The sequence below is a fragment of the Balaenoptera physalus genome (assembly GCF_965194825.1).
Source record: "Balaenoptera physalus genome assembly, chromosome: 16".
Classification (NCBI taxonomy): Eukaryota; Metazoa; Chordata; class Mammalia; order Artiodactyla; family Balaenopteridae; genus Balaenoptera; species Balaenoptera physalus.
This window is the reverse complement of record NC_138898.1, coordinates 88,832,178-88,857,712: the sequence shown is the minus strand read 5'-3', so window position 1 is coordinate 88,857,712 and position 25,535 is coordinate 88,832,178. Positions and strand designations below refer to the sequence as shown.

General features: G+C 43.9%; 1 protein-coding gene across 4 annotated transcripts in view; it reads right to left on the bottom strand.

Moving 5' to 3' along the window:
- RNF216 (ring finger protein 216) overlaps window positions 1-25,535 on the bottom strand; it is a 170,269-nt gene that overhangs the window by 24,957 nt on the left and 119,777 nt on the right. For 3 of the 4 annotated variants that reach the window (XM_082431537.1, XM_082431538.1, XM_082431539.1), the window contains one exon: window positions 5,607-5,704. In XM_082431537.1, coding sequence (XP_082287663.1) covers window positions 5,607-5,704 — 98 coding nt within the window. Of the gene's footprint in view, window positions 1-5,606; window positions 5,705-9,559; window positions 11,259-25,535 lie in introns of those variants that run through there. The other variant, XM_082431542.1, reaches the window with a different exon arrangement.

Genomic DNA, 25,535 nt, shown 5'->3' with positions numbered 1-25,535 from the left:
TCCTTCTTCGAGGCAAAACAAAGGCTCAAACAGCAACAACAGAAATCATCTGTTCCTCCCAACTCAAACTAGATATGACATGTCCACAATAACAAGAACAGATTTTGGGGGAGCTGGCTCGTAAACTGGCTGAAAGACAATTCCAAATGAGAAGTTTAAAGTGTTTTAGGCAATAGCACAACTGCTAGAATACTGCCAGACAAGATGATGACTTTGAAAAAAGAACATTTTTTGACATGTTCATCACTCAAGGCCATGCCACTGGTCAGGGTGGTGGTTACTCTAAAATACAAAGGCTGGCTGACAGGGGTAAGTCTGGATGTGAGGAAGCAATACCACATTTTTCTAGTTGGCGTGGTATTTGTGATTACTATGTATGTGGCTGTATTAGTTTTCTTTTGTTTACTGTAACCTTAATCACACCTGCAAAGCCCTTTGCCATGTGAGATTAAAAACAAAACAAAACAAACCACAGGTTCTGGGGATTAGGACATGGATTATCTTTGGAGGCCATTTTCTCTTCTCTAACATAGTCTGCCCTCTGGCTTCCAAAGATTGATATCCATCCCACATGCAAACTACAGTCACCTCATCCCAAGGACCCCAAAGATCTCATCCAGTATAACATCAACTCAAATTTCAACATCTAAATTAGGTATAGATGAGACTCTGGGTATGATCCACTATGGGACACACTTCCTCTCCATTTGTGGGCCTGGGAAACTAAAGAAACAAATTATCTGCTCCTAAAATACAATGATGCGACAGGCCTAGGACAGCATTTACAGATATTCTGGTTCAAAGGGGGAGAAAATGGAAGGAAAAAAGGAGTCACCATTCCTAATAAATTTAGAAATCCAGCTGGGCAAACTCCCTTATATTTCAGCTCTGAGAACAATCCTCTGTGGCTCACAGCTCTGCTCATGGCTTGAAGAGGAATAATCTTTCCTTTTTCAAGAAAGGTAGCATATGTTTGCAGCTGAGTAGTTTTTAATCAGCCTGTTTGCCGCTTATAGAATTTTGGGGGTCTGACAGACTTCTTTCATTTTGTACTGTCTCTTTCAGTCCAACCTGGCAGTGTTTCTACTGATATAAAATTCTCAAGAACCTTGTGGGTCTCCCATGTATGTCACAGGGATTCATTCCATTAAGACATGAAGCTCAGGGGCTTCCGTGGTGGCACAGTGGTTAAGAATCCACCTGTCAATGCAAGGGACACAGGTTCGATCCCTGGTCCGGGAAGATCCCACATGCTGTGGTGCAACTAAGCCCATGCGCCACAACTACTGAGCCTGCACTCTAGAGCCCACGAGCCACAACTACCGAGGCCCGCGTGTCTAGAGCCCGTGCTGTACAACAAGAGAAGCCAATGCAGTAAGAAGCCCGCGCACTGCAACGAAGAGTTGCCCCTGCTCTCCGCAACTAGAGAAAGCCCGTGCACAGCAACGAAGACCCAACGCAGCCAATAATAAATAAATAAATAAATAAATAAATAAATAAATTTATTAAAAAAAAAAAAAAAGACATGAAGCTCATTCACAGATATTTCCTTGATAATCCCATCTCTACTTCTGGCTTCTGCTTAGATGGCTGAGGGATAATACCCGAGTTTCCTAGAGGCTCCCTGGTTACACTGAGGGGATCTATGAGTCACTCTCTCAGGCTCTTCAAAGAGCCTTTGTGTAACTGAACACTCTGACATTCTCAATGCAGCCTTGGTTTTTTTCTCTAGAGCATGCTTTTCCTGACAGTCAATCTCTTAATTTTAGGGTCTTTTATCATCTGGAGAGTATGAGAATTTCAGAAACAATCAAGCCTGTTCCTTTAAAAAAAAAAAATCTGTTTATTTATTTATTACTTATTATTTTTGGCTGCGTTGGGTCTTTGTTGCTGTGCGCAGGCTTTCTCTAGTTGTGGCGAGCAGGGGCTACTCTTCGTTGCAATGCGTGGGCTTCCTATTGCGGTGGCTTCTCTTGTTGCAGAGCACGGGCTCCAGGCGTGCGGGCTTCAGTAGTTGCAGCATGCAGGCTCAGCAGTTGTGGCTCGTGGGTTCTAGAGTGCAGGCTCAGTAGCTGTGGCGCACGGGCTTAGTTGCTCCACAGCATGTGGGGTCTTCCTGGACTAGGGCTCGAACCCATGCCTCCTGCACTGGCAGGTGGATTCTTGACCACTGCGCCACCAGGGAAGCCCCGCCTGTTCCTTTTTGTTAACAGCTCTCCTCTCAGTCTATCTCTTTCCACTTGCATTTTCTAGTCTTCAATACTGTGCTTGGGGGACTTCCCTGGTGGTCCAGTGGTAAGACTCCGTGCTCCCAATGCAGGGGGCCTGGGTTCAATGCCTGGTTGGGGAACTAGATCCCGCATGCATGCCTCAACTAAGAGTCCACATGCCGCAAATAAAGATCCTGCGTGCCAATACTAAGACCCAGCACAGCCAAAAAAAAAAACAAAAAACTGTGCTTGGAAACTTCAGTTAAATGTCGTTTCACCATTTACAAGTTCTTTCTTTTTTTTTTTTTTTTAATTTTTATTTATTTATTTATTTATGGCTGTGTTGGGTCTTCGTTTCTGTGCGAGGGCTTTCTCTAGTTGCGGCGAGCGGGGGCCACTCCTCATCGCAGTGCGCGGGCCTCTCACTATCGCGGCCTCTCTTGTTGCGGAGCACAGGCTCCAGACGTGCAGGCTCAGTAATTGTGGCTCACGGGCCTAGTTGCTCCGTGGCATGTGGGATCTTCCCAGACCAGGGCTCGAACCCGTGTGCCCTGCATTGGCAGGCAGATTCTCAACCACTGCGCCACCAGGGAAGCCCTTTTTTTTTTTTTTTTTTAATTTTTATTTCAAGTTCTACTTTCTTCATGACTGCTGGACACAAGTCAGCTAAGCTTTCTGCCATTATATAACAAGGATTCCCTTTCCTCCAGTTTTCAATAACATGTTCTCCATTTCCTTCTGAGTCCTCGCCAGCACTGCCTTTCGTGTCCATATTTCTACTAACAGTCTGTTCACGGTGATTTAAGTGTTCTCTAAGGTAATTTAGGCTTTGCCCATAATGGTCCTCACTTACTTCTGAGCCCTCAATGGTGGTTTCTAATGTCTGTATTTCTACTCATGGTCTGTTCAAGGCAATCTATGTATTTTTCTATCATGCTTCTCAAAATTCTTCCAGTTTCTACCCATTGCCCAATTCCAAACCCATTTCTACATTTTAAGGTATCTGTTACAGCAGCATTCCACTTCTGGTTCCAAAATTTATTTTCTATTGCAGCTGTAACAAATTACCACAAACATATTAGCTAAATGTAACACAAATTTATTATTTTATAGTTTTGTAGGTCCGAAGTCCAGCATGGATCTCACCAGACTAAAATCAAGGTGCTGGTGGGCTGTGTTACCTACTGGAGGTTCTAGGAGACAATCTGTTTGCTGCTCATCTGGGCTGTCAGAGGATTCAGTTCTTTGAGGTTGTAGGACTTGAAGTCCCCATTTTCTTGGTAGCTATAAACAGATGGTTATTCTCTGCTTCTGGAAGCCTCTCACATTCCTTGGCTCATGGCCTTCTTCCTCTATCTTCAAAGCCAGCAACAGGAAGTAAAATTCTTCTCGTGTCTCTCTGACTCTTTGTCCATCATTCCATCTTTGTCTGACCAGAGAAAAGCTCACTCTGCTTTTAAGGACTCATGTGATTAGACTGGATTTACCTGGATAATTCAGGATAATCTTCCCTCTTTCAAGTTCCATAACCTGAATCACATTTGGAAAGTCCCTACTGCCATGTAAGGAAATATATCCAAAGGTTTACAGGTTCCAGAGATTAGGACATAGGACATCTTTGGGGAACATTATTCTGCCTACCAAACCTGTGACAAAGAGCAAAGTCAGGGAGCCATTTGCCTAGGTTCAAATTCCTGCTACGCCAATTACTACCTGTGTGACCATGTTTACTTGGGCTCTCTGTGTGTCAGTTGTGTCATCTGTAAAATGAGGATAACAGTGCCTTTCTGTGGTGGAGACTTGGAGACTGTTAACTGCCCCAAATAGCCATTTCCCACTTTATTTATTATTTTTTTAAATTTATTTATTTATTTTTGGCCGTGTTGGGTCTTAGTTTCTGTGCGAGGGCTCTCTCTAGTTGCGGCGAGCGGGGGCCACTCTTCATCGCGGTGCATGGGCCTCTCACTATCGCGGCCTCTCTTGTTGCGGAGCGCAGGCTCCAGACGCGCAGGCTCAGTAGTTGTGGCTCACGGGCCTAGTTGCTCCGCGGCATGTGGGATCTTCCCAGACCAGGGCTTGAACCCGTGTCCCCTGCATTGGCAGGCAGATTCTCAACCACCGCACCACCAGGGAAGCCCCCCACTTTATTTTCTTGGTCACAAAACCCACTCCTTACCCTTCAAATTTAAGCTGGACAAAAAATTGGCCAGCTAGAGACTATATATGGTATCTGCCTTGGAGCCAGGTTGTGGCCATATGACTCAGTGTAGACCAACAGGGTATGAGCAGAAATAATATATATAATTTCTGCTTCACTGAAAACTTAAAAGCTGCCTGCCTGGCAATTTGTCTCTGTCTCTCTCCTTTCCTATGGGCTGGAGTGCAACTGTGGCTGCAACCTAGTCACAATTATGCAGATAAGAACACCGCCTTAGTGAAGCAATGAGGTCAAGAAACCTAGGTCTTTGAATGACCTCATGGGAAAGATCTGCCCCACCTGCTAGGCAGGGCTGGACTATTATATGAGAGAGAAATAGACTTCTGTATTATATAAATCAATGTATTTAATATCTGTAAAGTGCCCAGACACTTACGGAGTGCTATACAGTAATGTTCTTCTTACTGACTGCATTATTTTGCATTCTGGAGGTTGTAATTCTACTTAATGTCTCAGGCCATCAGTCTCCTATAGAAAACAGATAAGCAACAGTAGTGCAATGTGATTTAATTAAAATGTGTAATAAGGGACTCCCCTGGTGGCGCAGTGGATGAGAATCCGCCTGCCAATGCAGGGGACACGTGTTCAATCCCTGGCCCAGGAGGATCCTACATGCCGTGGAGCAACTAAGCCCGTGCGCCACAACTACTGAGCCTGTGCTCTAGAGCCCGTGAGCCACAACTACTGAAGCCCACAAGCCACAACTACTGAAGCCCGCGTGCCTAGAGCCTGTGCGCCTAGAGCCCGTGCTCGGTAACAGAAGCCACTGCAATGAGAAGCCCGTGCACCGCAACGAAGAGTAGCCCCCGCTTGCTGCAACTAGAGAAAAGCCTGCGCGCGGCAATGAAGACTCAACGCAGCCAAAAATAAAATAAGTTAATTAAAATGTGTAATAACACATTGTATTTAAATAGTAAAGAGAAGAGGAACCGAAAGTTACTGAATTCATATGTGCCAGGCATTTACTATGTTACATTTGACCCAAGAAATAGTTCTAAGAGGCTGCAGAGATGAGGAAACAGAGGCTCAGGGGTTAGGTCCCTTCCTTGAGATCACTAGCCTGGGGTAGCTTGAGAGCTTGTTTTTCCCACAATATTCACTGCCTCCTCTGCCCAAAAGGCAGGTTAATGGGGGAGTTGCAAATCAGTCAATAAGCCCCCCTGAATCATGTTACTCACATAGATGTTCGGTACTTGATGTCATCTTTTTCAGCCAGTTCTTCACAAGTGAGACCGTTGTGCTCTTTCCAGAGTCCCTGACACTTCCTACAGGTTTCCTGGGGATAAAGGAGAGACACAAAGACAGCTCTTCGTGAGTAGACACCATATATGTTTCTGTTTAACAATCGGGGGGGAATGCGAAACAAGCTTCACTTGGCTTGAATTCTTTCAGAGGATCTCTCTCCCTTTCAGCAGGGATATTTCTAAAGACATCTCTCAACAGAAGATGTAACAATCATTATAAGAAAGCATGGGGAAATTTTTCTCTCCTTGGATCAAAAGAAAGTGTTGCTCCCAGCACCCAAGGTTTGTAAGGTTTTCTAAAATGCCAGGAGTCACCTGAAAAAACTACAGAAGATAAATTTATGTGATCTTGGTTTTTTAAAAATAAAATACTGTGAGCTGCTTGAGGTCTGGTTCTGCCCAGTGTTCCAGTGTTGGTCTGGCATAGACCACTTGTGTTGAATTGAAGTGAAGAACAGTCTAGATTAGGATCACTAGGGGTCCTTAAGGGAGACATTCCCTCAGTCATCCCTCACTCATAAACATGGATATCATCCTCCATAGCTTAACTTCATTTATAAACATAAATTCAAAAGAATTACTACTTTTTATTCTAGGACTCTTCACAGTTTATAAAATATTTTCACATGTGCCAGAAACCATCTCACATCAATAACAGGAATTTAAAGAAACATTAATTAAATTTAATTTCCATAAATAGAAATCACAGCCCTAATAAGTACAATGAAGGAAGAAATGGTGTTGTCAGCTTTGTTTGACCTGGGGTGACAGTGAAGGCTTGAGGAAGTGGAGCCTGAGATCAGAAAGATGAGTCAAAGAAAGCAAAAGGAGAATAGCATTCCAGACAGAGGAACAGTAAGAGAAAGACTCCGGCAGATGAAACTGGCCGAGTTTGGTTCCTGTAGCTGGACTGCAGGCAGTGAAAATAGGCCTGGTGAGGCCCATTGGAGCCAGTCCATGTGAGGCTTTGTAGGATGTGATTATCAGTTTGACCTTTATCCTAAGAGTGGTAGGGAGGCGTCAAAAGGTGTCAAGCATGGAAGTAACATGAGCAGGTTTGTGATTTTAAAAGATGATTCTGTGTGGAGAACAGAGTAGAGGGAGGAAAGAGTGGAAGTGTAAGACACTAGGAAGCTATTAAAGTCATTCAGGAGAGAGACTATGGAGGCCCCAGTCAGGTAGGTAAGGACATGAAGGAAAGTTGACTGATTTAAGAGAAATTTAGGAAGTAAAACTGGCTGGCTTGGTGACGGCCTGGCTCTGGGAATGAGGAGAGGGAGGTATCACCCTGATGCCTTGGTTTCTGGTTTGTGCAACCCAAGATAACAGCGACATGGATGGAGCTTGGGAACAGTGGAAAAGCCTGGCTTGGGAGGAGGGAGGGCAGGTGTTAAGATCCCGAGTTTGATCTTGGCAGTAATGACACAGGAGGACCTGTGGGATACCCAGTGGAGATGTCAGGCAGGGAGTTGGGGGTACATGTTTAGCATCTGGAAGTACCTGGGGTAGAGCTCGCCAGGAGATGTGCTAGATTATATCTTCACATCAATTCTAGAAACATCTCCTACCTCTGTATTCTCCACTTACTACTGAACTTTCTCTATTATACTGCTAAGATGACTCTAACAAGGTGCAGAGTAGTATACATAGTAAAGATGCTACCACTTCTACATCAAAAAAGGTGGTGGTGGGAGAATATAGTGATATATAAAATCAACCTGAAAGGATACCCAAGAAATTGGTAGTACTGATTGTCCCGAGTGGATGGAAAGTGGGGTGAGACTTCTTACTGTAAGCTCTTTGTATCTTTTGTATCTTGTACTACCTAATTAAAATATAAAATTTTAAAAGAGAAAGAGAAATAAAATGGACTGCTTCAGGAACTGAGAACCTGAATAACTCTCATAAAAAGGCTTCAATCAATGGCATGAGGTGGGGTGGGGTTAGAGATGAGCTGGTCAGAGACTCTCTACTAAATGCTGTTGCTTCCAAGGGATATGATGCTCTCTGGTCCACTACCTACATCTCTGTCAGTAAACAGAAGCTAAATCAGTACTGACTTCATTACTACACACCCAAACGTAAAGCAGCATAAAACCCAATTTTTTTTTTAAACCCATTTTTTAAAGACCTTGTGCCTGACTATTCTGGGAAACTGGAGGATAAACAACAGCTGGAGAATAGATGAGCTGGTATCTATATCCTAACCTTCAAAACAATACTAACCTAGCCACCCACCAGGAATAACATCTTGGAAACAATGCATGGCATTTAGAGAGTGCTTTCCAGCATTCCTGGTGATCCAGTTATTAATTCATGGGACCTTCTTCGTAAGGGAAGAACCCATTTTCTAGGTGAGGCACAGGTCCATGACAGCAAGAGGACCTGGCCAAGCTGAGTCAGCTGTAAGGGGTCACCACGAAGCCACTGCTTACTTCCAATGTCACAGCGGCTCTCCTGTAGGTCCGTGTGTGGTTTTTCAGGCATGTACTTCTCATTGAAGGGCTGAGGGGTCCCAGAGAATAAAAATGAAATGTCTTTTGAAGAGACTAGCTAGTTAGACATTGAAACCCACAATTAAAAGAAGGCAAGCAAACAGCAGGCTGGGTGAATTTTACATTTGGACCTTTCTGTGTGTTGTTTCTTTACAATGTACCCTCTCTTCTAAACACAGCGTATAGTTTACTAAGCTGCAATTCTCTCCTCTCAAGTACAGCTAGGCTTTGTTCCTAAATGCAACAAATGCTTAAACAATATCAGGCAGAAGAAATGTTCTTCAACATTTCTAACACGAAGATAATCAATTCTTCAAAGTAAGGTTAATGAAAGTCCCAAGGACCATTTTGGAAGGCAGAGTACAACGTTGACAAGTAACTTCAAAACATGAAGGACATGCATATCCTGGCTGTCAAATCTAATTGGAGAGGCTTCCCATCGCCTGTGTGCGTTTTCAGATCAGGAGGAAACAGATGACTTCATTGTCGCCCCACATACAACAGAGAAGGCAGCCCCCTGCTTCCTGATGAGGAAGGCGTGCACACACTGCTTCACTCAGCAGCTACCCGTCCATGCTCCTCACGACATCAGAGAGATTTCTGGTTAAGTTTTATGTTGCCCTTTAGCGCCCAAGATGCATCAAGGTGTTTTGACTATTCATTAAGGTCTTAACTTTGCACTATAAAGAAAGTACTCGATAGCTTCTCTTCATCCATTTTCTGCTGCTTAAGTAATGTTTACTGGGTAAGGCAGAAGATCAAGTTTGGTTTCAGATGACCCTGTCAGGGAGCCGACATTTCTTCAAAGAAACAGCTTCCTCAGAGACTAGCAGACAGTGTCCCAGGTCATCATCTACACATAGCAGGGCTTCCTGCTGCTGGCAAAGAACCCGAGAGATGAGACCAAGGGTCCAAGTCACCAGACTCTGCACTCCTTGCTCGCCATCCCTCCAGGCCTGCCCTGAAGTTGCTTGGTTCCCTGTGCACCCTGCATCTTTCCTGCTTGACTTCCAGCCTTGTCTCAGAAGCGGAGCACAGTAGAAACTGCTCACTTATTTCTTTTTTTTTTTTTTTTTTTTTTTTTTAAATTTTTATTTATTTATTTATTTATGGCTGTGTTGGGTCTTCGTTTCTGTGCGAGGGCTTTCTCCAGTTGCGGCGAGCGGGGGCCACTCTTCATCGCGGTGCGCGGGCCTCTCACTATCGCGGCCTCTCTTGTTGCGGAGCACAGGCTCCAGACGCGCAGGCTCAGTAATTGTGGCTCACGGGCCTAGTTGCTCCGCGGCATGTGGGATCTTCCCAGACCAGGGCTCGAACCCGTGTCCCCTGCATTGGCAGGCGGACTCTCAACCACTGCGCCACCAGGGAAGCCCGCTCACTTATTTCTGAATGGTTCCTCCAGTGAAACTTCTAGACTCACTCTCCAGGAGAGAGAAGTCTGCTGGCCTAAGACATGGGGCATGGGGCTGTGGCCAATTCATATCGAGTCTCTGAAATTCCAGCCCTCTGCTTTGCCATCTCAGGTACTCAAAAAATGGTGGGGCTGTAAATCCTCACACCTCTTAAGTAAAACATGAGGCCCGGGCACCTGACCATTCACAAATGCTTAGCATACTCTAGAAGCCACAGGGCTATGGGCATTCAGGCCACATGTGTCTTCCAGTCGTCAAAGTCACTGGTTCTCCCCACCTCAAGACCCAAATGACATACGGATGCTAGCCAAATCCAGAAAGAGTTCGATTTTAAGACAGGAAAACAGACAATGAGATGGATGCTGGAACCCTTGGGAATCAAGAAAGCTTGGCAAAGTCAAAGCTCAGGCAGAATCAGTGGGCTTTCCTTCCTTTCACTAAGGGAATTCGAGGATTTCTATTTTCTCTACGGCAAGGATGCCGAGGAAGTCAGATATGTGAGCAAACCAAGTAGAGCACAGTGGAAGTAAGTATAATAGTGTACACATGTACGTGCGCACGCGCACACACGAGCACACAAGAGACAGCAAAGGGGGTGGGGCTAAGTCAGACAAGGATTCTTTGAGGAGTTGGTGTCTTCATGGGACTGAATAAAACCAGTATCTGTGGGGAATTCCCTGGTGATCCAGTGGTAAAGAATCCGCCTTACAATGCCGGGGATGCAGGTTCGATCCCTGGTCAGCAAACTGAGATCCCAGATGCCGCGGGGCAACTAAGCCCGCACGACACAACTGCTGAGCTTGTGCACCTCAACTAGAGAGAAGCCTGCGCGCCGCAACGAAGAGCACGCACACCTCAACGAAGATCCCTCAGGCTGCAACGAAGACCAGATGCAGCCAAAACAAACAAACAAAAATAAAAAAACAACAGTATCATGAGTGACGAGAACATCCAGGCAACCAATGAAGTACTCCTCCCATCTGGACTGACATCTCTCAGTGAAGTGCCTTTCCCAGCTACAACAGCCATTAAAGTATGTAAAATGTAGAACCAGGGAATTCTCTGGCGGGCGGTCCAGTGGTCAGGACTCTGTGCTTTCACTGCTGAGGGCGTGGGTTTAATCCCTGGTCCGGGAACTAAGTTCCCACAAGCCGCATGGCATGGGCAAAAAAAAAAGTAGAACCAGACTCTCAATCAAACATTTCAACAATGAAACATATTCAAAGTGTTAATATTTTAATGAACACAAAAGGTTTTCATATCATTAAATAAAATTTTGTTTTTTAAATAAAATTATTTAAAAGTATTTATTTCATCCTACCCTTTACAATTTTCTGTGTTTATGTATATTTTGCAATGTATGTTACAACAGTAGTACAGACACATAATTTATAAATAAATAAATACAAACTTTGGGGGGAATTCTGCTGTACACATTTTTTTCCAATACAGAGAGCAATCACAAAGTTGTGCCATCTACTACCCTAGATATCAGAAAGTCACGGAAGGGACCCAGACATGGCAGCAACCTGCCTGGGCTTGCGTTTCCAAATGCTTTGATGGACTGGAGAGGCTGAGACTAGAGGCAGGAAGACAGTTAAGCAGCAACTGAAGAGTCTGTGGGACTGGGCTGGGGAAAACATGGACTTGGATCAAGTGATGAAGGAGGAGCAGCAGATCTGAGTGAGGGTGGGGGGCAGAGATGAGAACATAAGTTTAATTTTAAACGAGCTTAGTTATTCACTCTCAATATTGGCTGAATTTTTATCATTGGTTGAGGGCTGTATGAGATGCTGGGGATACAGCATTAAGCAAGTTAGACTTGGCGTCTAACTTCTTGGAGCTTATGTTCTGCTGAAGAAAACAGATATTAGACAAACAGGATATACAGCTACAACTGTGACAGGAACACTCAGAGGAGAAGCACTGGGTGCTGTAAAAGAGCAGAGCTAAATTAGCCCAGGGATCAGGAAAGTATTTTTGAGGATGTGATGTTGAAGCTGAGCCCTGAGGGATGAGCAGAGTTAGCCAGATACGGGGGAAGGGTGTTCCAGGCAGAGGGGAGAGGATGTGTGAAGGCTTTGGCACAGGTGAGGGCCTGTCTCATTCAAGGAGCACAGAGGGAGTTGGTATTGGCTGGAGCCCAAGGGGGAGAGCTGAGAGTAGACAGTGGTCAATCCTGGTGCAGCCGCTGAGGCTGGAGGGAGGTGTTTGGAAAGCCAGGCTAAATGGGTGGGAAGTGCAATGATCTAATTCACATTTTCAAAAGATCACTCTGGCGGCTGATGGCTTGCTAGGTTGTAGGACCTTGCAGTGACCCCCCTCACTGAACCAGGGCCTGGTAAATAACTTTTAGGGGAACAAGCCCTAGAGTCTGGATTCAGTTCTTGGCCAGACTTCCTCCACAGCCCTCCACAAATAAGGCCACAACCTCCCTCCTGAACCAAGCTGTGCCAATGCTGAGCCTGGCAGAGGTGAGGCTCACCTGTGACCAGCAAACGGCAACACACCTATCCTTTCTTGTTAGGAATAAGGGGACCACTTTTCCTACACGATTTCGGAAAGGGACTTCATTATTATTTTAAAAAGGAGATTGTTTTTTCAGTTTTGGCTGTTTAGATGAGTTTCTCATTGAAATGTCATCTATATGGTACGGAACATCTTTAACAAGAGTCTTGAACTCAGACATCTCACCCGAGACCCTGGCTCAAGGTTTCAGACCTATACACCTTCTGGTACAGACTGTTTTACATACACATTTCACTTAGTCTTCACAGCAATTCTACAAGGGAAGTACTGGCCATTATCACCCCCCCCCCTTTTTTTTTTTTTAAGTAAATGAGAAAGGAAGGCTCAGAGAGGCAAATTAACTTGTTTAAGGTCACAGAGCTATGGACTCAAGTCTGCTCAAATCCATTTACACTTCCCACTCTATTCTCACTGCTTGCCAGCACGGTGTCTGTGAGCAAGAACAGGTCATTGTTTACTGGAAACCTGAGGGCACACTGTTTACTGGAAGCCCTGAGGTTACAACGGGCATCTTGTGTAAGGAGAGCACAGACGAAAGGTCAGTGAGGTCACGCAGAACCGAGCGTCAGGGTGGCACAGGCGGGGACACCGGGCTGCAGCTGTGCAGGATGCTTGCTTCCCCGCGTTTCCTGGAGAGCTGGGGATGACCCATTAAGAGGCAGCACGGACTAGGATTAAACGCGAGGACACCTTTTCTTAGTGATAACAATAGGAACCTGCTAATCACAAAGTAATCTCGGACCGGACACATGTGAGGAAGTAGCTGTTCCTGCCGCTTTCAGCCAGTTGCATGTCTGGCGGGGCACTGACGGAAGTGTGTTTTTAGATTCCCATTAGATGTACAAACGTGAGTATTCCACACCAGAACCAAGTATCAGTTACCTGGTCCTTCCCTCAACCAGCCCCTGGAACTTTACTTGTAACTACTGGCCACTCACTTCCCCAGAGGTGGCCAGGATTATGATACGTGAAGACTTGCTAGTGACAACGCCTGAGATGACCACCATCACCAACACTGTGATTCAGTGCAGACGACTTCTGCACTGAGAGCAGTAGGAACACTTTCACTTTCCCTCCCTTGCCCCCTTCAACAAATACCTCCTGAGCGCTGCCATGAGGACCAGGCACTGTTCTCAGCAAACGATCAGTGAACAAATGAAGTCCCTGCCCTCCTAGAGTCTACATTCTGGGAGTGTTGGAGTGGGTGGATCGCCAAATAGATAAATGTCGAGTCTGTAGGAAGACAAGGAGCACCCAGGGGAACCAAAGCAAGGTGAGGGGCAAAGAGGTGTGAAGGACAGCCTTGTGCAGAGGTGGCGTTTCAGCTCAAACCTGAAGGGTATCCGGTAGAGGAGCGGGAGCAGGATGGAGGACGGTGGAGTGAGCCAGCAGAGAAGGAGAGAAGCTCAGAGAAACAGCCGTCCCAGGTCCCACGTCTGCCCCGAGCCAGCACCCAAGGCCAGCACAGTTGGCCTCCTGCCAGTGCCACACACTCAACACCCTCAACCTCGCAAAGCTCTGCCTAGGTGTCCTTTCTCTGCTGGGAACACCTACTCATCAGCTCTCATTTCAAGTACCGGGGGCTCTGGAAAACCCAAATGACACGGGCAAAAGCTGGCACTCTTTCTCTGGACTCTTGGAGCTCTTGGCTCCAACTCTATTACAGTAGCACTTTTAATAGTGTCTTGTAATTATCTGGTTACATCACATCTCCAAGGAGCCAAGCACTCCTTGCAGGCACAGACTATGCCCTGCTGATCACTACAGACAGACTTGGAATGGAGGGTTCAATTCATCTATTCAAAAAATGTTATCCTTTGAGTGCCTGTTATGTGCCACATGGGGATACACTGGTGAGTAAGCCAGCAAAATTCCTGACTGAAAGGAGCTTACAATGTTCTACACTGTGTCTCAGCTGTCTTTGGATTTCTAGGGCCTTACACTAGCTCTGACACAATCAAGGGGCTGAAGGTATGAAAAATTACAGAGAGATGAAGGCTGGCAAGACAAAGCACATTCCTCTCCATACAGAGTTACAAATACAACCCCACCCCTACGCCTGGGACTACTGCATTTTACATGGGAAAAAGGCATGAAACCTCTTAGTAAACTGATCCTTTTCCCAAAAGAACATTAGTTCCTCCCTATCATATCTTTTTCTTTATAGTTATACAAAATATAATGATGATTTTATGAGAAAATCAAGTTATATGTAAGACAATTTCAAGTTAATTCTATAGAGTTTATGCCTTAAAGATACGGGCTACGTCTTTTCTACTGTGGTTCCTTTCTTTTTTTTTTCTAATTTTCAAAGTGAATCAGTTATACATATACATATGTTCCCATCTCTCTTCCCTCTTGCATCTCCCTCCCTCCCACCCTCCCTATCCCACCCCTCTAGGTGGTCACAAAGCACGAGCTGATCTCCCTGTGCTATGCGGCTGCTTCCCACTAGCTATCTATTTTACATTTGGTAGTGTATATATGTCCATGCCACTCTCTCACCCTGTCACATCTCACCCCTCCCCCTCCCCATATCCTCAAGTCCATTCTCTAGTAGGTCTGTGTCTTTATTCCCGTCTTGCCACTAGGTTCTTCATGACTTTTTTTTTTTTTTTCCTTAGATTCCATATATATGTGTTAGCATACTGTAATTGTTTTTCTCTTTCTGACTTACTTCACTCTGTATGACAGACTCTAACTCCATCCACCTCATTACAAATACCTCCATTTCATTTCTTTTTATGGCTGAGTAATATTCCATTGTATATATGTGCCACATCTTCTTTATCCATTCATCTGATGACGGACACTTAGGTTGCTTCCATGTCCTGGCTATTGTAAATAGAGCTGCAATGAACATTTTGGTACATGACTCTTTTTGAATTATGGTTTTCTCAGGGTATATGCCCAGTAGTGGGATTGCTGGGTCATATGGTAGTTCTATTTTTAGTTTTTAAAGGAACCTCCATACTGTTCTCCATAGTGGCTGTATCAATTTACATTCCCACCAACAGTGCAAGAGGGTTCCCTTTTCTCCACACCCTCTCCAGCATTTATTGTTTCTAGATTTTTTGATGATGGCCATTCTGACTGGTGTGAGATGATACCTCGTTGTAGTTTTGATTTGCGTTTCTCTAATGATTAATGATGTTGAGCATTCTTTCATGTGTCTGTTGGCCATCTGTATATCTTCTTTGGAGAAATGTCTATTTAGGTCTTCTGCCCATTTTTGGATTGCGTTGTTTGTTTTTTTGTTATTGAGCTGCATGAGCTGCTTGTAAATCTTGGAGATTAATCCTTTGTCAGTTGCTTCATTTGCAAATATTTTCTCCCATTCTGAGGGTTGTCTTTTCGTCTTGTTTATGGTTTCCTTTGCTGTGCAAAAGCTTTTAAGTTTCATTAGGTCCCATTTGTTTATTTGTGTTTTTATTTCCATTTCTCTAGGGGCTGGGTCAAAAAGGATCTTGCTGTGATTTATGTCATAGAGTGTTCTGCCTATGTTTTCCTCTAAGAGTTTGATAGTGTCTGGCCTTACATTTAGGTCTTTAATCCATTTTGAGTTTATTTTTGTGTATGGTGTCAGGGAGTGTTCTAATTTCATACTTTTACATGTATCTGTCCAATTTTCCCAGCACCACTTATTGAAGAGGCTGTCTTTTCTCCACTGTATATGCTTGCCTCCTTTATCAAAGATAAGGTGACCATATGTGCATGGGTTTATCTCTGGGCTTTCTATCCTGTTCCATTGATCTATATTTCTGTTTTTGTGCCAGTACCAAACTGTCTTGATTACTGTAGCTTTGTAATATAGTCTGAAGTCAGGGAGGCTGATTCCTCCAGCTCCATTTTTCGTTCTCAAGATTGCTTTGGCTATTCGGGGTCTTTTGTGTCTCCATACAAATTGTGAAATTTTTTGTTCTAGTTCTGTGAAAAATGCCAGTGGTAGTTTGATAGGGATTGCATTGAATCTGTAGATTGCTTTGGGTAGTAGAGTCATTTTCACAATGTTGATTCTTCCAATCCAAGAACATGGTATATCTCTCCATCTATTTGTATCATCTTTAATTTCTTTCATCAGTGTCCTATAATTTTCTGCATACAGGTCTTTTGTCTCCTAAGGTAGGTTTATTCCTAGATATTTTATTCTTTTTGTTGCAATGGTAAACGGGAGTGTTTTCTTAATTTCACTTTCAGATTTTTCATCATTAGTATATAGGAATGCAAGAGATTTCTGTGCATTAATTTTGTATCCTGCTACTTTACCAAATTCTTTGATTAGCTCTAGTAGTTTTCTGGTAGCATCTTTAGGATTCTCTATGTATAGTATCATGTCATCTGCAAACAGTGACAGCTTTACTTCTTCTTTTCCGATTTGGATTCCTTTTATTTCTTTTTCTTCTCTGATTGCTGTGGCTAACACTTCTAAAACTATGTTGAATAATAGTGGTGACAGTGGGCAACCTTGTCTTGTTCCTGATCTTAGTGGAAATGGTTTCAGTTTTTCACCACTGAGGACAATGTTGGCTGTGGGTTTGTCATACATGGCCTTTATTATGTTGAGGAAAGTTCCCTCTATGCCTACTTTCTGCAGGGCTTTTATCATAAATGGGTGTTGAATTTTGTCGAAAGCTTTCTCTGCATCTATTGAGATGATCATATGGTTTTTCTCCTTCAATTTGTTAATATGATGTATCACGTTGATTGATTTGCGTATATTGAAGAATCCTTGCATTCCTGGAATAAACCCCACTTGATCATGGTGTATGATCCTTTTAATGTGCTGTTGGATTCTGTTTGCTAGTATTTTGTTGAGGATTTTTGCATCTATGTTCATCAGTGATATTGGCCTGTAGTTTTCTTTCTTTGTGACATCTTTGTCTGGTTTTGGTATCAGGATGATGGTGGCCTCGTAGAATGAGTTGGGGAGTGTTCCTCCCTCTGCAATATTTTGGAAGAGTTTGAGAAGGATAGGTGTTAGCTCTTCTCTAAATGTTTGATAGAATTCGCCTGTGAAGCCATCTGGTCCTGGGCTTTTGTTTGTTGGAAGATTTTTAATCACAGTTTCAATTTCAGTGCTTGTGATTGGTCTGTTTATATTTTCTATTTCTTCCTGGTTCAGTCTCGGCAGGTTGTGCATTTCTAAGAATCTGTCCATTTCTTCCAGGTTGTCCATTTTATTGGCATAGAGTTGCTTGTAGTAATCTCTCATGATCGTTTGTATTTCTGCAGTGTCAGTGGTTACTTCTCCTTTTTCATTTCTAATTCTATTGATTTGAGTCTTCTCCCTTTTTCTCTTGATGAGTCTGGCTAATGGTTTATCAATTTCGTTTATCTTCTCAAAGAACCAGCTTTTAGTTTCATTGATTTTTGCTATTGTTTCCTTCATTTCTTTTTCATTTATTTCTTATCTGATCTTTATGACTTCTTTCCTTCTGCTAGCTTTGGGGTTTTTTTGCTCTTCTTTCTCTAATTGCTTTAGGTGCAAGGTTAGGTTGTTTATTCGAGATGTTTCCTGTTTCTTGATGTAGGCTTGTATTGCTATAAACTTCCCTCTTAGCACTGCTTTTGCTGCATCCCATAGGTTTTGGGTCATCGTGTCTCCATTGTCATTTGTTTCTAGGTACTTTTTGATTTCCCCTTTGATTTCTTCAGTGATCACTTCGTTATTAAGTAGTGTTATTGTGTAGCCTCCATGTGTTTGTATTTTTTACAGATCTTTTCCTGTAATTGATATCTAGTCTCATAGCATTGTGGTCGGAAAAGATACTTGATACGATTTCAATTTTCTTAAATTTACCAAGGCTTGATTTGTGACCCAAGATATGATCTATCCTGGAGAATGTTCCATGAGCACTTGAGAAAAATGTGTATTCTGTTGTTTTTGGGTGGAATGTCCTATAAATATCAATTAAGTCCATCTTGTTTAATGTATCATTTAAAGCTTGTGTTTCCTTATTTATTTTCATTTTGGATGATCTGTCCATTGGTGAAAGTGGGGTGTTAAAGTCCCCTACTATGATTGTGTTACTGTCGATTTCCCCTTTTATGGCTGTTAGTATTTGCCTTATGTATTGAGGTGCTCCTATGTTGGGTGCATAAATATTTACAATTGTTATACCTTCCTCTTGGATTGATCCCTTGATCATTATACAGTGTCCTTCTTTGTCTCTTGTAATAGTCTTTATTTTAAAGTCTATTTTGTCTGATATGAGAATTGCTACTCCAGCTTTCTTCTGATTTCCATTTGCATGGAATATCTTTTTCCATCCCCTCACTTTCAGTCTGTATGTGTCTCTAGGTCTGAAGTGGGTCTCTTGTAGACAGCATATATATGGGTCTTGTTTTTGTATCCATTCAGCCAGTCTGTGTCTTTTGGTGGGAGCATTTAATCCATTTACATTTAAGGTAATTATCGATATGTATGTTCCTATTCCCATTTTCTTAAATATTTTGGGTTTGTTATTGTAGGTGTTTTCCTTCTCTTGTGTTTCTTGCCTAGAGAAGTTCCTTTAGCATTTGTTGTAAAGCTGGTTTGGTGGTGCTGAACTCTCTCAGCTTTTGCTTGTCTCTAAAGGTTTTAATTTCTCCATCAAATCTGAATGAGATCCTTGCTGGGTAGAGTAACCTTGGTTGTAGGTTTTTCTCCTTCATCACTTTAAGTATATCCTGCCACTCCCTTCTGGCTTGCAGAGTTTCTGCTGAAAGATCAGCTGTTAACCTTATGGGGATTCCCTTGTGTGTTATTTGTTGTTTTTCCCTTGCTGCTTTTAATATGTTTTCTTTATATTTAATTTTTGATAGTTTGATTAATATGTGTCTTGGCGTGTTTCTCCTTGGATTTATCCTGTATGGGACTCTCTGTGCTTCCAGGACTTGATTAACTATTTCCTTTCCCATATTAGGGAAGTTTTCAACTATAATCTCTTCAAATATTTTCTCAGTCCCTTTCTTTTTCTCTTCTTCTTCTGGGACCCCTATAATTCGAATGTTGGTGCATTTAATGTTGTCCCAGAGGTCTCTGAGACTGTCCTCAGTTCTTTTCATTCTTTTTTCTTTATTCTGCTCTGCAGTAGTTATTTCCACTATTTTATCTTCCAGGTCACTTATCCGTTCTTCTGCCTCAGTTATTCTGCTATTGATCCCGTCTAGAGTATTTTTAATTTCATTTATTGTGTTTTTCATCGTTGCTTGGTTCCTCTTTAGTTCTTCTACGTCCTTGTTAAATGTTTCTTGCATTTTGTCTATTCTATTTCCAAGATTTTGGATCATCTTTACTATCATTATTCTGAATTCTTTTTCAGGTAGACTGCCTATTTCCTCTTCATTTGTTAGGTCTGGTGTGTTTTGACCCTGCTCCTTCACTTGCTGTTGTGTTTTTTTGTCTTCTCATTTTGCTTATCTTACTGTGTTTGGGGTCTCCTTTTCACAGGCTGCAGGTTCGTAGTTCCTGTTGTTTTTGGTATCTGTCCCCAGTGGCTAAGGTTCGTTCAGTGGGTTGTGTAGGCTTCCTGGTGGAGGGGACTAGTGCCTGTGTTCTGGTGGATGAGGTTGGATCTTGTCTTTCTGGTGGGCACGTCCACGTCTGGTGGTGTGTTTTGGGGTGTCTGTGGCCTTATTATGATTTTAGGCAGCCTCTCTGCTAATGGATGGGGCTGTGTTCCTGTCTTGCTAGTTGTTTGGCATAGGGTGTCCAGCACTGTAGCTTGCTGGTCGTTGAATGAAGCTGGGTCTTGATGTTGAGATGGAGATCTCTGAGAGATTTTTGCCGTTTGGTATTACGTGGAGCTGGGAGGTCTGTTGTGGACCAGTGTTCTGAAGTTGGCTCTCCCACCTCAGAGGCACAGCCCTGATGCCGGGCTGGAGCACCAAGAGCCTTTCATCCACACGGCTGGGCAAGTTCGGAAAACATGAAGGCTGCGGTTCGGAGTCCTGACCCTGTTCCTGAAAGAGTTGACATGCAAATCCAAAGAATCACAGAATTTCCTTCAAATTGGTGACCAGCCACAATATCATGCTCTGGTGACTCTTCAAAAAGCTCAATCTGGAGTGGGCGGCCTCTTTCTTCAGTCTCTCTTTGCCTTTTGGGTTCGGGGGCCAGTTTCAGACTTCACCCTGGGCACTCTAGAGGTTTCCAATCAACATGCAGGGAGAAGACGGGCTAGGAAGCGCTGAACATCAGGGCAGCTCAGAGAATCACACAACCAGCTGTGGTTCCTTTCTTTGCTCCCTAATCCCCTTCCCCAACCTAATGCATAAAACTTACAGATCAGTTATTAACAAGAAGCTAATGGCCAAATGCCTGCAGATGGTGCTTGAGAAAGCACCGCATATATTTCAAATAAGACATTCTTTGTTGATTTTCTCCTATAGCTCCAATATGTGGAAACTGATCTCTCTTCATTTCCAATGAAAGGAGGTTCACCAACTATACTGCTTGTGAGAGCCTCTATTTTAGAGGGATTAAGACTCAAAAATCACGGTCAAGACTTCCCTGGTGGCGGAGTGGTTAAGAATCCGCCTGCCAATGCAGGGGACACGGGCTCGAGCCCTGGTCTGGGAAGATCCCCCATGCGGCGGAGCAACTAAGCCCATGCGCCACAATTACTGAGCCCACACTCTAGAGCCCACGAGCCACAACTATTGAGCCTGTGTGCCACAACTACTGAAGCCCATGTGCCTGGAGCCCGTGCTCCACAACGAGAAGCCACCGCAGTGAGAAGCCCATGCACCACAACGAAGAGTAGCCCCCGCTCGCTGCAACTAGAGAAAGCCTGTGTGCAGCAACGAAGACTCAACGCAGCCAAAAATAAATAAATAAATAAATTTATAAATTAAAAAAAATCACAGTCAGCCTGGCTCTTTCCTTCTCCCACCCAGGGGCTCTGGAAGGTCAGTTACCACCTGAGGTCAGATCACAGGTTCCTCCTGCCCACCCCTCACCCCAATAAGACAAGTCCAGTCTGCCTGGGCCCACTTTTCTTTTTTTTTAATCACTATTTTTTTTTGAATTTTATTTATTTTTAACACAGCAGGTTCTTATTAGTCATCCCTTTTATACATATTAGTGTATATATGTCAATCCCAATCTCCCAATTCATCACACCACCACCCCCATCACTTCCCCCCCTTGGTGTCCATATGTTTGTTCTTTACATCTGTGTCTCAGTTTCTGCCCTGCAAACTGCTTCATCTGTACCATTTTTCTAGGTTCCACATATATGTGTTAATAAACAATATTTGTTTTTCTCTTTCTGACTTACTTCACTCTGTATGACAGTCTCTAGATCCATCCACGTCTCTACAAATGACCCAATTTCGTTCCTTTTTATTGCTGAGTAATATTCCATCGTATATATGTACCACATCTTCTTTATCCATTCGTCTGTCAATGGGCATTTAGGTTGCTTCCATGACCTGGCTATTGTAAGTAGTGCTGCAATGAACACTGGGGTGCATGTGTCTTTTTGAATTATGGTTTTCTCTGGGTATATGATGCCTGGGCCCACTTTTCTTAAAGGACAAACAAAATTTGAACATTAATTCTTTAAATGATGTCTTGTAATTATTGGATTACATCACGCCTCTACAAGAAGCCAAGCTCTCCTTGCAGGAGATTTCTCTCTTTCCTTCAAAGTAAATAATCACTCTGAGGCAGAAGAACCTTTTGATTTCTGAATGTAGAAATTCAAATCTGGGTGTGACCAGGCAACAGCTCTGGGCAACGTTACTGCGGAATGGGCTTCTTTGGGGAAGATTTCATACTGTTCTTATTTTTTGATGGTCACACACACACACTAAACTATGGAGATTTAAAAAAATGTGTGCACTGGATGCGCACCCTACCATTTCTATGCACAGAAGCACATTTTGAAAAAGAAATCTCCAAATCTTACTCCTGCAGAATAGAAAGAAGTCAAGCACTCCCTTCCTTTGGATCCACCAGGATTAGGTGACAAATCAGAATAGGTGGTTTATAAACTTGGTTTCTGTGCTAATGCTGCCCCCTAGGGATAGAAAGCTATAAAGGTACGGAGACTTAAGAGATTTACGCTGCCTGGGAAAAGGGTAATGCTTGAGAAATACTGACTGGGAAAAGCCCATTACATCAGGGCCACAGCTGCCTGCTTTTTACTATACTATGGGGACCAGGACTTCTAAGATAAAAAGTGTGAGGTGAATGTTTCCTGAAATAAATGTAAGTTCAAATACTGATAATGTTCTCTAGAATGTCCGCTTAACAGAACCATTGGGACAATATAAGCAACACCCAGGGCAATGCCAGGAGGTGGACATTAATACAATCTGATTACTGCTCTGGGCATTGGGGAATAAAATGGACAAATACAAATCCCCTACCTTCCCAGAATTTACTGGGGTGGAGGGAAGGTCACACTATATGTCAAATAAGTAAAATACACAGTGAGATAAGATTATAGGTGCTTAGGAGAAAAACACAGGGAGGAAGAATGTTAGCGTTGGGTTGCAGAAAGGGAAATTGTTCATAATTTTAAAGTGGGTGGTTGGGGAATGACTCTCTGAGACGGTGTATTTAAGCAAAGACTTAGGAAAGCAAGTAAGCTTTGTGATGTTTGGGGGAAAGAATTCCAGGCCATGGAAACAGCAAGAAGGGAGGTGGAAAGGCCAGTAAGCTGTAAGGAGGGCAGGGTGTCTGGGGCCTGGGAGGTAATGATAAGGACTTTGGCTTGTACCCAGAGTAAACAGGTTAAAGAGGATTCCCTCTACAAGGACTTGAGTGAGTTAAGTCCCAAAGAACCCCCATCTGCTGGCTCCCCTTTCCTGGCGAGTTCTCAGGTCTCTGAGCCACACCTCCACCTGGGCCCTGGGCCTCTCCTGCCTTGTGCTGCGCTCACAGCCTTGAAAGGGCGAGAGGGCAGAGGTTGTGACTAAGCCCTGTCCAAAGGGGTTTGCTCACAGCGGACGCTCAACACAGTGCAAGTCTGTGGAACCAGCTACTTACAGCTATGATTTTTAAACTATGGACTACAAACCATTGGCGGGTTATGAAATCATTTCAGTAGATTATGATCAAAAAAAAAAAAAGAAACTAGAACAGAAAAGAAGATATTAGAGTGCATTCCACATGTCAGGCATTTGTTTTTTGTAGAACTATTGTTTTGGTTATACATATATGTGTTTATGTATGTGTTGGTTTTATGGTAAAATATATTCTTACTATAGGTCACAGTTAAAACAGTCTGAAAACCATCAACTTAGGATTCATTCATTCATTCAAGAACCAAAAAGTTTCTTTAAAGGATCAGAGAGGCTCTTTCTTCCAGGGACCAGCTGTGAGGAATTGAAAAATGGACCCGTCTCCAGTTTACCCTAGAGGTAATGCTTTTAGTGAGGAACAATGCATGAGAATCAGGTAGAACAACAGCCGTCAGGAGGGCTCAGGAGCAAAGCAACGTATTATGAAGTGGCGGATCTAATAATAGGTCACTTTGACTGTCAAAAATAAACATTGTTAGAACTTGGGCAGAAACAAGCCCACTGCTCACTCCAAGGGCTACTCCTGGGGGACTTCCCTGGTGCACAGTGGTTAAGAACCCGCCTGACAATGCTGGGGGCAAAGGTTTGAGCCCTGGTCCGGGAAGATCCCACATGCCGCGGAGCAACTAAGCCCGTGTGCCACAACTACTGAGCCTGTGCTCTAGAGCCTGTGAGCCACAACTACTGAGCCTGCATGCCACAACTACTGAAGCCCGTGTGCCTAGAGCCCGTGCTCCGCAACAAGAGAAGCCACTGCAATGAGAAGCCTGGGCACTGCAATGAAGAGTAGCCCCCACTAGCCGCAACTAGAGAAAGCCCATGCGCAATGAAGACCCAACGCAGCCAAATATAAATTAATTAATTAAAAAAAAAAAAAAAAAAAAAAGGGCTACTCCTGGGCTTCCTGGAGCTTCTGGGAATCCTGGCCTGGAAGGAAGAGCCGGCAAAGCCAGCTCTTCCCTGCTCTCACTCCACTGTCAACATGCCCTGGAAGGGAGGCTCCAGATTTCAGGAAAACCAAAAGATGTACCTCCCACAATATGCTTCGAGACCTCATCTATATTTTCATGGTGTTAGCTCGCTGGGCAGGGGTGTTGAGGGGCAGACAGACAATAAAGGCCACTCACAATCCAGAACTTGGAGAGAAGTGACCCTCTGCCTCAGTGTTAAACCGGGAAATGCTACATATTTCTTGTGGGAGACAGACAAGTGGCAGAAGGGCTCAGGGAGCAAGTCTACAAATCAAACAGGAGAGGCATGGCCAAGGAGAAGAGTGCTACAGCCTAATGAACAGCTCTCACAACCTGAGAAACAGAAGGATATTACCTGAGTTACCTGAGGTTAGAAAAAGAAGAAATGAAGGATTTGTCAGCCTGACTCCACATGCTCTAAAGGAGAGGTAACTGCACCAGCCACCTCAAGTATCTCCGGCCTTGTCACAGCTACCATCCTGCAGCCGTGACAAATGGCCATGAGATGACTGGACCTGCCCCCTGCCTTGCGCTCCCTCTTAGATGTGCCTTTGGGGACAGAGAGCATGTGCTAGAAGGCCAACCTAAGTGTCTATGTGGCAGTTACATCTGGGACTCTAGTTGCATTCTGGTTTCTCTTTTAATCTTGTGTGGATTTGGCTTGGGCCAGTGTAAAATTCAGCTTCTGGGTCAGTAGTGTCAGACAAAACCCTTGACCCTGGCACTCACTTTCTGTGTGCACAAAAATCACTGGGGTTGCTAATAAAAGATGCAGATTCTAACGCTGTGGTGCTGGGCGGACCCAGGAACCTGCACATGGAGCAGCTTCTTGGGACACTGCTACAGCTGGCTTACAGATTATGCTTTGAGAAACCTTGCCCAGATCCCAGCACTGCCTCTTTACGAGGTCTGGCCTTGGTGGCTTTCCTCTAGGACAGTCATGACTACTCTTCAACGGTAAATAAATGGTAATTAATGTCCCTCACCTAATAGGCTGCCCAGTTTCCTGGGCATTCCTGAGTACACAGCATGCACACTTTTGTTGTTTTTTTCTTCTTTGACAAAATTAGAAAAAAAGGTCTTTTGAACATACTGTCCACGTGTATTTTAGCCTGGTCTGATGATGCACTGAGAGCCAGAAAAGTAGAGAAACCAGGCCCCGCCACACAGGCCTCTGAGAAGGAGTGGAGACCACCTTAGTTAGCAGTCCTCCCCCGTGGCAGGTCCGGCAACAGGCTGGGAGATTTATGCAGCTGGGGTTCCAATAGGCTGCCCAGGTAGAGGAGGAGCGATGAGGTCTGAGCACAGGAGGAAGGAGGAAGCAGAGACGTCAATCACAGGTAGTTCAGTGGAAGTGCTGATTCTAAGGTGGAGTGCAGTTTCAGGGGGCATTCTGTACAGCTGTCAGTGGTACCTGCACCCAGTGTCAGGACTTAGGGT